Below are 13716 nucleotides of genomic sequence, written 5' to 3' on the forward strand. Positions count from 1 at the left end.
AATTGAAATCCTGAAGGATATATTTCATTTTACCTTAATGCCTTCTTCATCATTGACTCTCCGAATCATCTTGACGCACATCTCTGTAATTTTGGGAAATGTTGGTTGTTCAATGCAGATATCCCTAAGTATCTTTATGACTCTTTTTCTGACACTGATACCAGTATCCTGTGAAGAAAAAAAAAAAAAAAAAAAAAAAAATCACACTCTTTAAACAGATCAGCCATAGGAATTAATTAATGCATTATATGAATTAATATTTGAAGACCACCCAATCTGACTTCCAAAGTTTACTTAGAAAAGGCATCTAAAATATTCTGGAGTGCCTTTTTACAAAAGGTTAGCAGGAATTCTATCAGAAGTCCCAGAATGCTGAAGTGCTTTCCTCCATTTATACCCTCACATCGAAGAGCTCATGATGTTGCAAATATGTAACTCCACCTGTTAAACTGAGATCTTACAAGATAGATGTGATGATGCTTTAGCCACTTCATTAGAAAACAAAATATTCTTTGTAGATCTGGACTGTAATACTGCAAGCGTTTTGATAAACATTATGGATAGATACATGCAACAAATACTTCCCTAGATAGATGAGGAGCTTTATATACCTTATTCAAAACCTGTTGAACTGGAATCTCAGGATGAATTGCTTTACACATGCTCATATGCATGGGAGGCTAATTATCTCTAAAACCCTTCACAAACATGTTTGATCATGTAACTACAGCAAATGAGTAGTATTAGACTAAAAAACTGACACGGATGTTAGAAGCTAGTGCTATCTTACAGCTAAATTAACATTGTATTTTATCTGAATGCCCACACAAAACTCACTTTTTGTACAAAGGTTCTAATAAGAAACCTTTTAAAACACCAAAAATAGCACGGAAAAGCAAAGTAGTTTTATCCTTCTTTTTTTTTCCTTTTGGATTACAAACAGAAACTTTAGATTACTGCTCTTCATCACCAACACTACTGAACTGCCATCAATGACACATTACTTCAGACTTCATAGATGTGGTAAAATTCCTCATTTCACCTCATTTGTGCCTTAATAATGGAATCAAAAGGAATATAGTCCCGGTTCTGATGCAGTACAACTTTCTATATATGTTCACCTTTTGATGTAACAAGGCCCCACTGGAAACAAGTGTTCCATCAAAACATGATGCTCTCCATTAAAACAGTAAGATATAATTTAGTCTTGGGGTCATCATTCAATATTATTAAACAAGTAAATTCAGTTGATGGCAAATTTTCCAATGCCACTTATTTTATCATAAATACCACAAGTCACCGTACCAATATTCTTTCAATCAGCATGTCATAATACTGCTCAGCAAGCTGAGGACGACAGAGCACGAATCTGCCAAGAAGCTCTACAGCTGCTTCTCGTACACTAGTGGAATTATCCATTAACCGTCCATGAACACCTCGTTGCATATCCAGCTAAAAAAGAACAAATAAAACAGAGATTCAAAATAAGAAATGAAGATTTATTTTAAGCATGACATAAGAACATATGTGCATGATGGATATTTCATTTTTTACCCTGGCTAGAATACTGGGGTCTACAGCAACAACCTCAGACAAACACTTCATGGCTTTTGTTCGAACAGCAATTGCATTTTCACCAAGTACACGCAGAATCTATTTAAGAGAACAAAAAGATCCAGTTACTTTGGGAAGGTAGCAAACAATGTTTAACAGGCAAAACTGTAGCAAAATAACATGAAAACAATTTAAACAAAATAAGTATATCTGTCTACTAAAAATAGAATATATCTTCTCACACAGTAAAAAGGTGCATGCATGGCACTCATAACTGAGCATAAATATTTACTAGGATTTCCTACAGGATTTTTACAGGGTCCTTATGTTCATGTTAAGTCCCTTCATTTTAAACTGCCTTCTTCATTCAGTTACGGCTTTCACCATTGTTCTTTTAACAGAAGAGCTGGATTTGGGCACTCTAACTTTAGGAATGGCTCTGTATGCAGACCAATTAGAAGTAACACAACTTTACTATTGGAGTTAAGCATGTCACCATGCAACATATTAGTGTTCTACTCTCAGAAAAAGTGAAGCAACAACACTGGTCAAACAACAGCTTCCAAAGTGATAGTAACATGCACTGCAAGCAACTAACCAGCATGGCTTCTATTTTCAAATCAAGTGAGTTCCATGAGTTAGCATTACCCAATGCACACAATTTACAGAAACTGTGAAAGTGATTTCAACATTTTGTAACTATTCTCTTACCATATACATCTAATTATAATGATTTTGCCATACACATACACGGACAAGTAAAATAATGCAAGTAGAGTATGTCATATGAAATGCATACAAGAAACATAATCACTCATGTTGTCAATTCAGAATACAAAAAGCGCGGGGTACTATCATGGGCTGCTAAATACCTGTGCTCAACAATGAACAGATATTGCACACTACTGCAAAAGTGTTTAGAATCAGAAAGCAACTGTGTTTCACTGTTCTAAGACTTCTGGCACAGTTTACCTGTGTCAAATAAATATCGAAGCTCTGGGCAAACGGCCTCATAGAGGCCAAGTAGCGAACAATCAAACATGCATCTTCATAGTCCACAGTATCAGAATTCATTCTGCAACAAATTACATACGTTAATAAGGACATGTTTTATTTAAAACATCAAATGTATGGCTAATAAAGAAATAAGTGGTACTGAAACATACTTAAATGCACCAAACTGTGATGGAACAGTTTTAATGATGCTCCGAAGGAACTTTTTGCGACTTTCTGCTCTATGCATGATTTGTCCTGTGGTCTCAACATCTTTTGCATGATGAGTTCCTTCAGATGAATCCTCATCCTTCTGAGATTTAATTGCTTTCTCTGTCTCCATAGTTGTATCACGGAACCACTGAGCTATATAAAACTTCCGAGAAAACTGGAGAAGTATAGCAGGATGCAAAGAAAACAAAAACAACAGATAAAAAAATGAAAATTAACAGATTTATAAGGAGATTGAGCCAAAAGTATATGTTAGAGTGTGAATTTAACTGAAGCACTCATATGCATAACTGAAAATTATTTTATTCAGTGCATGTTACTGAAATAGTTTTTATATACACTTGACAATAGAAAGCTGAAATTTACCACTAAAGATGCATCAGTTTCTGTGTTCACATCCAGATAATCTAGTAAAGCCTTTTGCAGCTGTTGAATTTCATCATCTCCTCCTGAAACCTGTCAGAAGTTGAAAAAGAGTTATATATAAAAAAAAATTGCACAGTGGTAATTATAATCTAAAAATCTGAATGTCCACATACAAAATACACTGATGGCAGTAGTTTTGATAATTGCAGAACATTAACAATTTTTCAACAATTCATTATAAACTGCATAGGGACTAAAATAGACTGTGGCTTTAAAGTATAAAAAAGGTAAAGGCCAGGATAAGACTGTTTCCTCATTCTATGGCCTTGGTATGAAGACCTTCTTTCAGAGAGGAAAAAAGAAGGGCTGAAAACACACTTAGCAGACTGACACAAAGTTTAACCAATATAAGTCACTGTTAGCTGTCTCGCCAATACCGAAACAGAGTTTTCTCACGTGAACAAGTGATAAAAGGTTAAAAAGCAAAATAAAAAGAAAGAGGAAACAGCAATAAAAAGGTATGGGAATCATCAAAGAAATAAAAATAACTTATCCCTTTGTAAAAATATTTGGTGTAACTGTTTTCAGGGATAAAGCGTCAATACAAAGAAAATGCAGTAAGTGTGCACGAACTAAAAAAGAACTTAGAAGAGGTTGTTCCCAAAACCACCAGAGCTCCAGCACTGAAGAATCATGCTCTTTGAGATTCAACTAAGTTCCTATCAGTCAAAAAGCTTCTGAACAAACACACATTTATAAAAAATGTCACCTACTGCATAAAGCTTATCTGCAGAACAGGGCAATATTGATTTTCCGGTGAAGTACTTTTAAGATGCACAAAAAACATTAGATATGAAATACTCATGTGAACACTAGTGGCAGAGACTATTTATCAGATTTGCAATATCTAAACTCTATGAATTTTAAAAACAGAATGTATTTTTTCCAGAAGGTTATTTAATAGGAAATATGTATTTCCCATACTTATTTAAGGCACACCACGAAATACAGGGAGGTTATTCAAGACAGTCAGTAAAAGCTTCACCAAGGGCAAGTCCTGCCTGACCAACCCAGTGGCCTTTTGTGATGGAGTAACTACATTAGGGGACAAGGGAAGTACTGTTTAGTATCTTCATCAATGACACAGTGCATCGAGTGCAGATAACACCAAGCTGAATGGTGCAATTGACACACCTGAGGGGCTGGATGCCATTCAGAAAGACTTTGACAAGATCGAGAAGTGTGCCCATACAAACTTAATGAGGTTCAAGATGGCCAAGTGCGAAGCCCTGCACCTTATGTGATTCCATGTATATCCTGATCAAACAATGATCTTGTACATAATCATTAGACAATGTACTTCTCCCCATATACAGGTCATATTATAGATATCCTTAGGTCCTTGCAGCTGCTAATGTTACAGCAGCCAAAAGGATCTAATCTTACAGGTCTAATAGTTTAACTCTCTACATCTGTACATGAATGCCAGAAGCCCAGATATCCCTTTGAAAATACACATATCTACATATTTTTAAGGTCACTTAAGACAGAACCCAGCTGTTGCTCTGTTATTTCCTCTGTATTGTCACAAGAAAACTCACTTAACCACTGTAATTAACCACTTCATACAGTCACTATAGAGATAGTGCAATGAAGATGAGCTAACAAATGTGATACTTAAAAATTGAGTATATTTGCTTCAGAAATCTGAACAAAGAAGACTGATTCTCCACAAGGCCAGTTTTTCAAACATATTTAAAATTTTCAAGTATTTGTGTGGATACATTTCAATCCAGCTGGCATGCGATTTCTTACACACCTGTTTGAGGATTCTGGCTATAGAACCTTGATCCATTTTGCTGGTGACAGCATCTTTCCTCAGTCTTGCTGCTACAGTTCCAAGATAGTCAAGTGATGCAACTCTTAATGCCATTTCTGTAGATTTGTTACTGAACTGATGAACCTAAGAAAAACAGAATAAACTGTTAAAGCCAAATATTTATTTATGCATTTGGGATTCTTCTCACAAAACATTGTTTGACCTTATTAAAAATTCCACCTAACTTTCACGCTGCATAAAATAATGTAAGTTCCTATTCCATCACAGATACGCTATTTACATTAATGTTTCTCCCTTTACTGGGTCTCTATCTCTCTTCCTCCCGAGTGTGCCTGTTAGTTTTTTAAAATATATATTTTCATAAAAACTGCACAAATAGTACAGAAGATACCCTTTGCGGTAACACAGAGTTCAAGCACAGTGATGTAACTTCCCCATTATTCACACAAGTACAAAGAAAGCTACATTTTATCAGGAACAGGATCATAAAATATTTTTCCAAGAAACAGCTCAAATTACTGTGTTAATTATAATGTAATATTGAAGAGCAACTCTCAAAAACATGTTAATAAAAATATTCACATTCTGTAAAATGCAAGTAAATCCTACTATTAGTAAAAAACCAAACCACTTTATTGTTTTCAGGTTCTGCACTAAAGGAATACTCCAGAGAAGATACTTAGTATAAATAATTACAGCTATTAGTCTGACTTTACTCCAAATGCATATCTACACTTATTTGATGCTATACAATGGCACTTTTTCAGGTTGAAAATATCATGGAATAGTCAAAGTGGACTTCCATGACAAACCATATACAGACGACCTCTAAAAAGATCCACATCAAGACCCTCTAACTCAAATCTCATTATCTACATATTATGTAATAGTGACACAGGTAAGAAAATCCTTAAATCCTGCATGTGTGTCAACAATCAGAAAGCATTCCTGTAGTAAGTTCAGTTGAAATAAACAGGTCTTATTATAATAAAAACTAAATAAATACAATTTGTTAAAAACAAGAATCCCTTACCAACAACCTTCCTAATAAGCTAAGTAGCAACTCTGCAGCTGGCCATTCTGGCTTATTGACTGTGGAAAGAAGATCTTGAATGAAGTTCTCAAACAGTGGCCTGTAATCTTCTTCCCCTTGTTTACTGCCACATCTGTTTAAAAGAAAAATGCATTTTGTAAGCTAATTTAAGAGTAATTTAAAGCTTTCTTCTAACATAAAGAGAAGCAATCCTATGTTTAATCAGAAAAACTGTTTTATGCAAGTCTAAAAATGTAGCTGAAATATTAGCAGAAAAATTGTTTTGTTAATTTATGGAGAAATAATTTAAACAGTTGCACTGCAAATAAAGCAGATAATTCCTGATAGCAGATTTTTTTTCCTACATTTTTTGTATTTATTGCTTTAAGTCTACTTTAACATGGTAAAATTCTAAAGCTCATGCTGGAGTGAGGTATTTAGGAGGTGTTGTATCTATATTCCTGAAGCTTAGCCTGATTTATCTGACAGTGATGTCTCAGTATTATGCCCCACAAAGGTTAAAACCAGAATGTAAAAAACAACCAACCAATCAAAAACAACAACAACCCCCCTCCCCCCAAATCCTCACACCATACCTGATAGCATTTCATTTTTATATGGTGTTCATATAACTCTAATGATACCAGAAGTATGGAGAGAAATTCCTAGATGACTATTAAATAGCCAAGAGTAAAAATTAATACAATAAAAACCTCAGGACTTATTTTTAGAAATCCTTTGGTTATTCAGATATACTATATTTTTTTTCCTCTGTTGAGCTATTGACTTTCCTAAGATAAATGGAAGTAATTTTTAGATATTTTTAGTATCTTGGTTATTCTTATGACTAAATAAATATGGTTTCATTGCTTAAATATTTACTCAGCCTCCTCTTCCAGACTTCAGATGAGTAAGAGACCCTTAATAAAAGGATCTTAAATATCTAAAAAACTCCCCACAAAACTTGTGTTTCGTAAAATTTTTTGTCCAGATGTGTAGCTCTTCTAGGGATCTACGAAGTACATGTAACAAATAACTTCATGAGCAGGTATTTAGCATTGCGAAGAAGTTAATTTTGTCTTAAGATATGACAGACTTTATTTGGAGTTGGTTTCATCAATATGCTAAAGAATGCAACTGTACTTACTTCTTAAGGAAAATAGAAAGGAAGTTCTGTGCTGTTCTCATGGCTGTTTCATATGAATTAGTAATAAGCACATCTTGATCCACCTAAAAATAACAAGATACATTTATCACAGGAATATGATTTCCAGATAAACATTTCTCATGCATCAGATGATTACAGCAGACATAAAACTATGTTTGATTATTAGAGTACCATAATACAATACTATACATACAAACATACAGACTGATTCCTACATTAAAACCAAAATGTATGGCATTTAAAAAAAATTCTTACTTTTTTATTTGATTCCTCCTCTGAATGAGAATCTTTTTCTGCTGTTGGTAGGTGCACCACACACTGAATAAGCTGCAGAACTAGTGCTGTTACCATCTGAATATACATAGGCTCTCCATCGGTGTCACTACTGTTTAACCTGTGAATAAGGAAAGAAAGCATTAACACTAAAACTAAACAAAAAAGACAAGAGAAACCAAAAAGTTTTGGTCCTATATGATACCTTTCTAAAATTATTACCACAGCTAGAGATCTGTATTCTAAACAGTTATCTAGTCCTTCGCTTCTCTCTTATGCAGTGTAAGATTTGGTCTAACAAAAGCAGTGTTATTCTCAAGCAGAAGAAATGAACTGAAACAGATCACAGATAAGCTATCAGAACATGTGAAGCTCATAATGCCACATCCTTTTCAAATGTAACACAAAAAAAAAATTACACCAGACCGTTTCCCTAATAATTTATTAGTTATAGATTATTAAATGTATGTGAAATGTGCAGGACTTTCAAATAGATAGTGACCATGACCTGGACTGACTCCTACAAGAGTTATACCTACGATAGTATGAGGTAGCATGACAAGACTATGAACTTCAGCATGCAAATGTGTAAAGTGTATCTTAAGCATATTTTTAATTTAGTAAGACCAGTATGAACACACTCCACGTTTCTCCCCTTCCAAATGATATAACTTGAGCAACATTGTGGTATTTACTACTGACAGATACACGAACATCACCTATTGTTACCCTGTTATTGTTACCCAGGTGGTAAACCCTGATGTCATCCTCCCCAAATTATCAAAGTACTAAGGTCACATAAAACAGACAGTAATTATTATCTTTATGAAGTTATCTTTGATTACTTTTTGAGAGAAAAACCTTTAATATCAATTTCTGTGTAAGCTATACCCTTCATGACTGTAGTCAGTTACAAAATGCCCTTTACCAGACCAGAGTTAAGGCTTTATGAACAGTACAGTCATTGTTGCCTTGAGATAGTGACTTCCTTGTTTCACAGCTCCTAATGCAAAAAGCATATACACCATTTATGCTCCTATTCTTACCACCTTCCTATCTGGTAGATCTCTCTGTGTCTATAACTAAAACAACAGAAAATAATAGGAACAAGTAGTCATGTTAATAGTGGGGTCATCGAATTCAACTTTGAAGTTTCAGTATATTTCTTTTCCTGGATATTTCCTGTTCATCCACCTTGGAATCTTCAAAAACAGTTAAACAGAGTAGTTCCTAAATGAAACTAATTCAATGGGATATTAGATTGATTTCCTTCCTGCGAAGAGTGTTCTGTGTGTGGCCTCAAAGATATTCAGTCAGAATTTTCTTACTGAGCTTTAGCAACAAAGAAATTATGTAACTCCATACAAACAGAAACAAGAATTGGAAAAAAAAAAAATCTCGGAATGCACACTAACATTACACTCATTTACGTCCTTAGTGAGACAAATAATAAGATCTTTCAATTACTTTTGTAAGGAGGCACAAATATGATAGCATAAAAACCAGTGACTAGTACAAAACATTTGTCAGGCAGTTCTGATCTCACTTTGTTGAAATATCAACCTCTAATAAAGCACAGCTTGTGGAACTGCAGATGAGAAGTAGTTAATATTGAATCCTAAAATCCCACAACTACCTAACTGTAAATAATACTGTCTAGGGGTTATTATCTATTTCAGAAATTACCTGAAGTTTCTCAGACTCCTCTTGCTAGTCGGTAGCCTTGCAAGGGAAGTGAAAATTTCTTCTAGTATTAACTGCCTATGTTTTTCATACCTGGAGAACACCTATTTAAGAGTTACAGGATTGTTAAAAAATTACTTATTGTTTTATAAAATACCACTTGTTAAATATATTGTCGAAAATTATATACAAAGACAAACTTTGCATGACAAATAAATATAAATTAATGCACATCTTGTTTTTTAATATATTACATTGTCTTTTCAAAGCAAGCATTTCTTTATAAATACATAGAAACCTTTTAAAATATACATTTCTAAACATTTTCAAATAACATAAACGTGTAATAGCTCTTAAAATCCCTTAGGTTTTAAAAATTCCTGTCAATGGTAGAGTACATTGTAGAGGAAAGTCAAGTGGTGTAATACGAAGCTTTCAGTACAGAGCAAAACTCTGTGGTAACACAAATTACATGAACAAACGTATGGTTGTAAAGCACACTTGAGAAATCTGTTTTACTTCATATCCTAAGCTTTAGTGTTTGCCTGACAGGACATATTCTTTCAGTTTACAGGGTTAGGACTGTAGAGTTTGCCCCCCCCGTTTCGTTCAGGCAGAATACTGGAGTATTTCATCCATACAAACAGAAAACTCTCAGTGGAACAAGCACATCTCTGTTGCACTGCATTTTTCCTGAAATAATATTTTACCTCACCTGTGAATTTTTCACATTGCCACTTCTTCTGAGAATAATTTATTCCGTTACACAGAAGTATCCTACTTGTGCAATCCCAAGTAGGAAAATAATTTGTTACAAAGACATATGCTTTTTATGCACAAATACAGGCTGGGTGGAGAATGGGTTGAGAGCAGCCCTGACAAGAAAGACTTGGAGGTGTTGGCTGTTGAGAAGCTAAACATGAGCCAGCAATGTGCACTTGCAGCCCAGAAGGCCAAACGTATCTTGGGCTGCAACAAAAGCAGAGTAGCCAGTAGGCTGCAGGAGGTGATTCTGCCTCTCTAATCTGCTCTGGTGAAACCCCACCTGCAGTACCACATCCAGCTCTGGAGCCCTAAACATAAAAAGGACATGGACCTGTTGGAGCAAGTCCAAAGGAGGGCCACAAAGATGATCAGAGGGCTGGAGCACCTCTCCTACAAAGACAGGTTGAGTTAGGGTTGTTCAGTCTGGGGAAGAGGTGGCTCTAGAGAGACCTTATAGCAGCCTTCCAATACCTAAAGAGGCCCTACAAGAAAGTTGTAAAGGGACTTTTTACAAGGGCATGTAGTGATAGGACAAGGGGCAATGGCTTTAATCTGAAAGAGGGAAGACTTAGATTAGATATACAGAAGAAATTCTTCTTCATGAGGGTGGTGCGGCACTAGAACAGGCAGCCAAGAGAAGCTGTGGATGCCCCATCCCTGGAAGTGTTCAAGGCCAGGCTGGATGAGGCTTTGAGCAATCTGGTCTAGTGGAAGGTGCTCCTGCCCGCGGCAGGGAGGTTGGAACCAGATGGTCTTTAATGTCCCAAACCATCCTGTGATTCTATGATTCTACTAGTTCTATACTTTATTCCATTGCATAAATTAAAATCTTAACATAGCAAATAAGGAAAACCACATTGCTAAGATTTATTAAAACAAGAAAGGATAGGTAAGAGCAAGTAGTTTGTGTTTACACTTTAAACAACATAATCAAAACTAAGAAGTTCCTTGCTTAAATAGAATATTACTTCCTATAGAGTGCTCTGCAGACAAGGGCAGCCCAGGTAGATTTAATACTGTTCCTAGATTATGATATCAAACTATAAAACATGCAATAATAACATTAGTTCTAAATTCCAATTCTCCACCAGAGAGAAAATACATCCTATGTGAATGCCCTCATAACTCTCAGAAGTGCAAGACCATGAAACCTCAAATTTAAAAGTACTTACTGCAGTCACTAATTTGATGGCACACAACTGTAGTTCACTGACGTTTTCTACAAAGAAAGGTGTTATTCCCATAGATGATACCTATCAATGGAAAGAAATTATTGTAAGTGTATTTGACTAACAGAAATGTAGGCAGTTTCACAAGTAGGTTACTCATTCAGCAGGTATTTAACAAGATGTATTACTTCACATCATTTGCAAATAAAGTTATTAAAGGATATTAGAGAACAAGGTTCATGACAAGCACCTGAGGGAATCGGGGCTGTTTAGTCTGGAGAAAAGGAGGCTGAGGGGAGACCTTATCCCTGTCTACAACTCTCTGAAAGGAGGTTGTAGCATGGAGGGTGTTGGTCTCTTCTGCCAAGTAGCAAGTGACAGGACAAGAAGAAATGGCCTCAAGTTGTGCCAAGTTGGAGAATTTAGATTGGATATTAGGAAAAACTTCACGGAAAGGGCTGTCAGGCATGGAAGCAGGCTGCCCAGAAAAGTGGTGGTGTCACCATCCCTGGAGTTATTTAAAAGATGCGTAGATGTGGTGCTTAGGGACAAGGTCTAGTGGTGGACTTGGCAGCGTTATATTAATGCTTGGACTTGATGATCTTAAAGGTGTTTTCCAAACTAAATGATTCTATGACTCTAGATTTGAATACAATCAGGTACAAGCAAAGCCATTAAAGATTTGAATATCAAAATGTTCTCCTCCTGCTATACTATAGAACAAACTAGTCACTCTGATGTTAATAATTCCAAAGTTCATACTGACTTCATACTTCATGTCACTGAGACAATCATAATTCACATTCTTTCTGGGAAAAGAAAAGCAAACATTCTCAGACAGAAATTCTTCTGATGAAACATACCTGAAGAATAGTTGTATCAGTAAGAAGCTGTATCTCCAGCAATTCTGACAAGCTGTTGACAATGTCACAAACTTTGTTATACAACATCACTATAACTCTTTGCTTGTGGGTTGAACACTTGGCACGTTTTGCTTTGGAACTTAAAAGACCACCTAGAAAATAAAGAATATCTTCATTAATATTTCCAGTGTTTCAAATAAAATATTAGAAAAACCATCTTCCTCAAAAAGTGTCCCCAGAACAACTGCACACCTACAGCTTTGTAAAAGCAACTGCTTACAGAAGATCAGCTACTTAGTAGCATCTGCTGGAAAGCAAGAATTCCACATATTAATTTTACATAATTGCTCTAATTTTGGATCCAAGATTTTTAAAAAGGTTCTTGAAGTTGGATACCCACATCTAAATGCAAAAATTTAAGTTTTCACAGAAATAAATAATTATATACACGGAAATTATAACCATAAATTGATGTATTCCTACATACACTAACTATATCATTCAGAGGGACTTGGGCCCACAAGAACTTCCCTATGTTGAACAAGGCCAAGTGCAAGGTCCTGCACCTGGGTAGGGGGATGAAGGGATTGAGAGCAGCCCTGTGGAGAAGGACCTGGGGGTACTGGTGGATGAAAGACTGGACATGAGTCAGCAATGTGCACTAGCAGCCCAGAAGACCAATAGTATCTTGGGCTGCATCAAATGAGCGTGGCGAGCAGGTCGAAGGAGGTGATTCCGTCCCTCTGCTCCACCTTGGTGAGACCCCACCTGGAGTCCCATGTCCAGCTCTGGAGCCCTCAGCACAGGAAAGACATGGACCTGTTGGAGAAGGGCCTGAGGAGCCACAAAAATGATCAGAGGGCTGGAACAGCTCTGCTGTGAGGACAGGCTGAGAGAGTTGGGGTTGTTCAGCCTAGAGAAGAGAAGGCTCCAGGAAGACCTTATTGGAGCCCTTCAGTCACTAAAAAGGGCCTATAAGAAAGATGGGGACAGACTTTTTAGCAGGGCCTGTTATGACAGGACAAGGGGTGATGATTTTAAACTAAGGAAGGGGAGATTTGGGTTAGAGATTAGGAAGAAATTTTTTACAGTGATGGTAAATTATGGGAACTTGTTGCCCAGAGAGGTGGTAGATGCATCATCCCTGGAGACATTCCAGGCCAGGCTGGACAGGATTCTGGGCAACCTGATCTAGTTGAAGATGTCCCTGTTCAATGCAGGGTGGTTGGACTACATGACTTTTGAAGGTCTGTTCCAACCCAAACTATTCTGATTCTACACACAGAAGCTGAAATTCACACGGAATCACAGAAATTGACTGGGTTGGAAAAGACCTCAGAGATCATCAAGTACAAACTTTGGTCCAATTTCAGTCCATTTACTAGATCATGACACTAAGTGTCATGTCCCTTCTCAGTTTAAAAACCTCCAGGGACGGTGAGTCCACCACCTCCCTGGGCAGGCCGTTCCAATGCCTGACCACTCTCTCTGTAAAGAATTTCTTTCTAATATCCAGCCTAAATTTCCCCTGTCAGAGTTTAAGCCCATGCCCCCTTGTCCTACTGCTGACTGCCTGGGAGAAGAGACCAATCCAGACAAACTTCTAAATAAGTTAGTCTAAATACTTTGGTTACACTGACATTATTGTATTAACCAAGAGTTATATGACTAAGTTATTCAGAGGACATATTTAATTCATTTTGGTTTTATGCTACATTTCATTATCCTCAAACTAACACAAAGCATTAATTCAGGATGCTCTATGTAATGTGGAAGAA

At 36.3% G+C, this 13716-nt stretch overlaps 1 protein-coding gene across 8 annotated transcripts in view; it reads right to left on the reverse strand.

Moving 5' to 3' along the window:
• Nucleotides 1–13716, reverse strand: part of NIPBL (NIPBL cohesin loading factor) — a 153935-nt gene that overhangs the window by 15723 nt on the left and 124496 nt on the right. For all 8 annotated transcript variants that reach the window (XM_080362076.1, XM_080362077.1, XM_080362078.1 and 5 more), the window contains 13 exons: nucleotides 11939–12090; nucleotides 11079–11159; nucleotides 9145–9245; nucleotides 7441–7579; nucleotides 7165–7247; nucleotides 6018–6150; nucleotides 4964–5107; nucleotides 3145–3234; nucleotides 2721–2935; nucleotides 2527–2629; nucleotides 1555–1653; nucleotides 1306–1452; nucleotides 34–168 (listed from right to left, as the gene is read on the reverse strand). In XM_080362076.1, the coding sequence (XP_080218202.1) occupies nucleotides 34–168; nucleotides 1306–1452; nucleotides 1555–1653; nucleotides 2527–2629; nucleotides 2721–2935; nucleotides 3145–3234; nucleotides 4964–5107; nucleotides 6018–6150; nucleotides 7165–7247; nucleotides 7441–7579; nucleotides 9145–9245; nucleotides 11079–11159; nucleotides 11939–12090 (1622 nt within the window). The remainder of the gene's footprint in view (nucleotides 1–33; nucleotides 169–1305; nucleotides 1453–1554; nucleotides 1654–2526; nucleotides 2630–2720; nucleotides 2936–3144; nucleotides 3235–4963; nucleotides 5108–6017; nucleotides 6151–7164; nucleotides 7248–7440; nucleotides 7580–9144; nucleotides 9246–11078; nucleotides 11160–11938; nucleotides 12091–13716) is intronic.

The sequence above is a fragment of the Nesoenas mayeri genome (assembly GCF_963082525.1).
Source record: "Nesoenas mayeri genome assembly, chromosome: Z".
NCBI classification, from domain to species: domain Eukaryota; kingdom Metazoa; phylum Chordata; class Aves; order Columbiformes; family Columbidae; genus Nesoenas; species Nesoenas mayeri.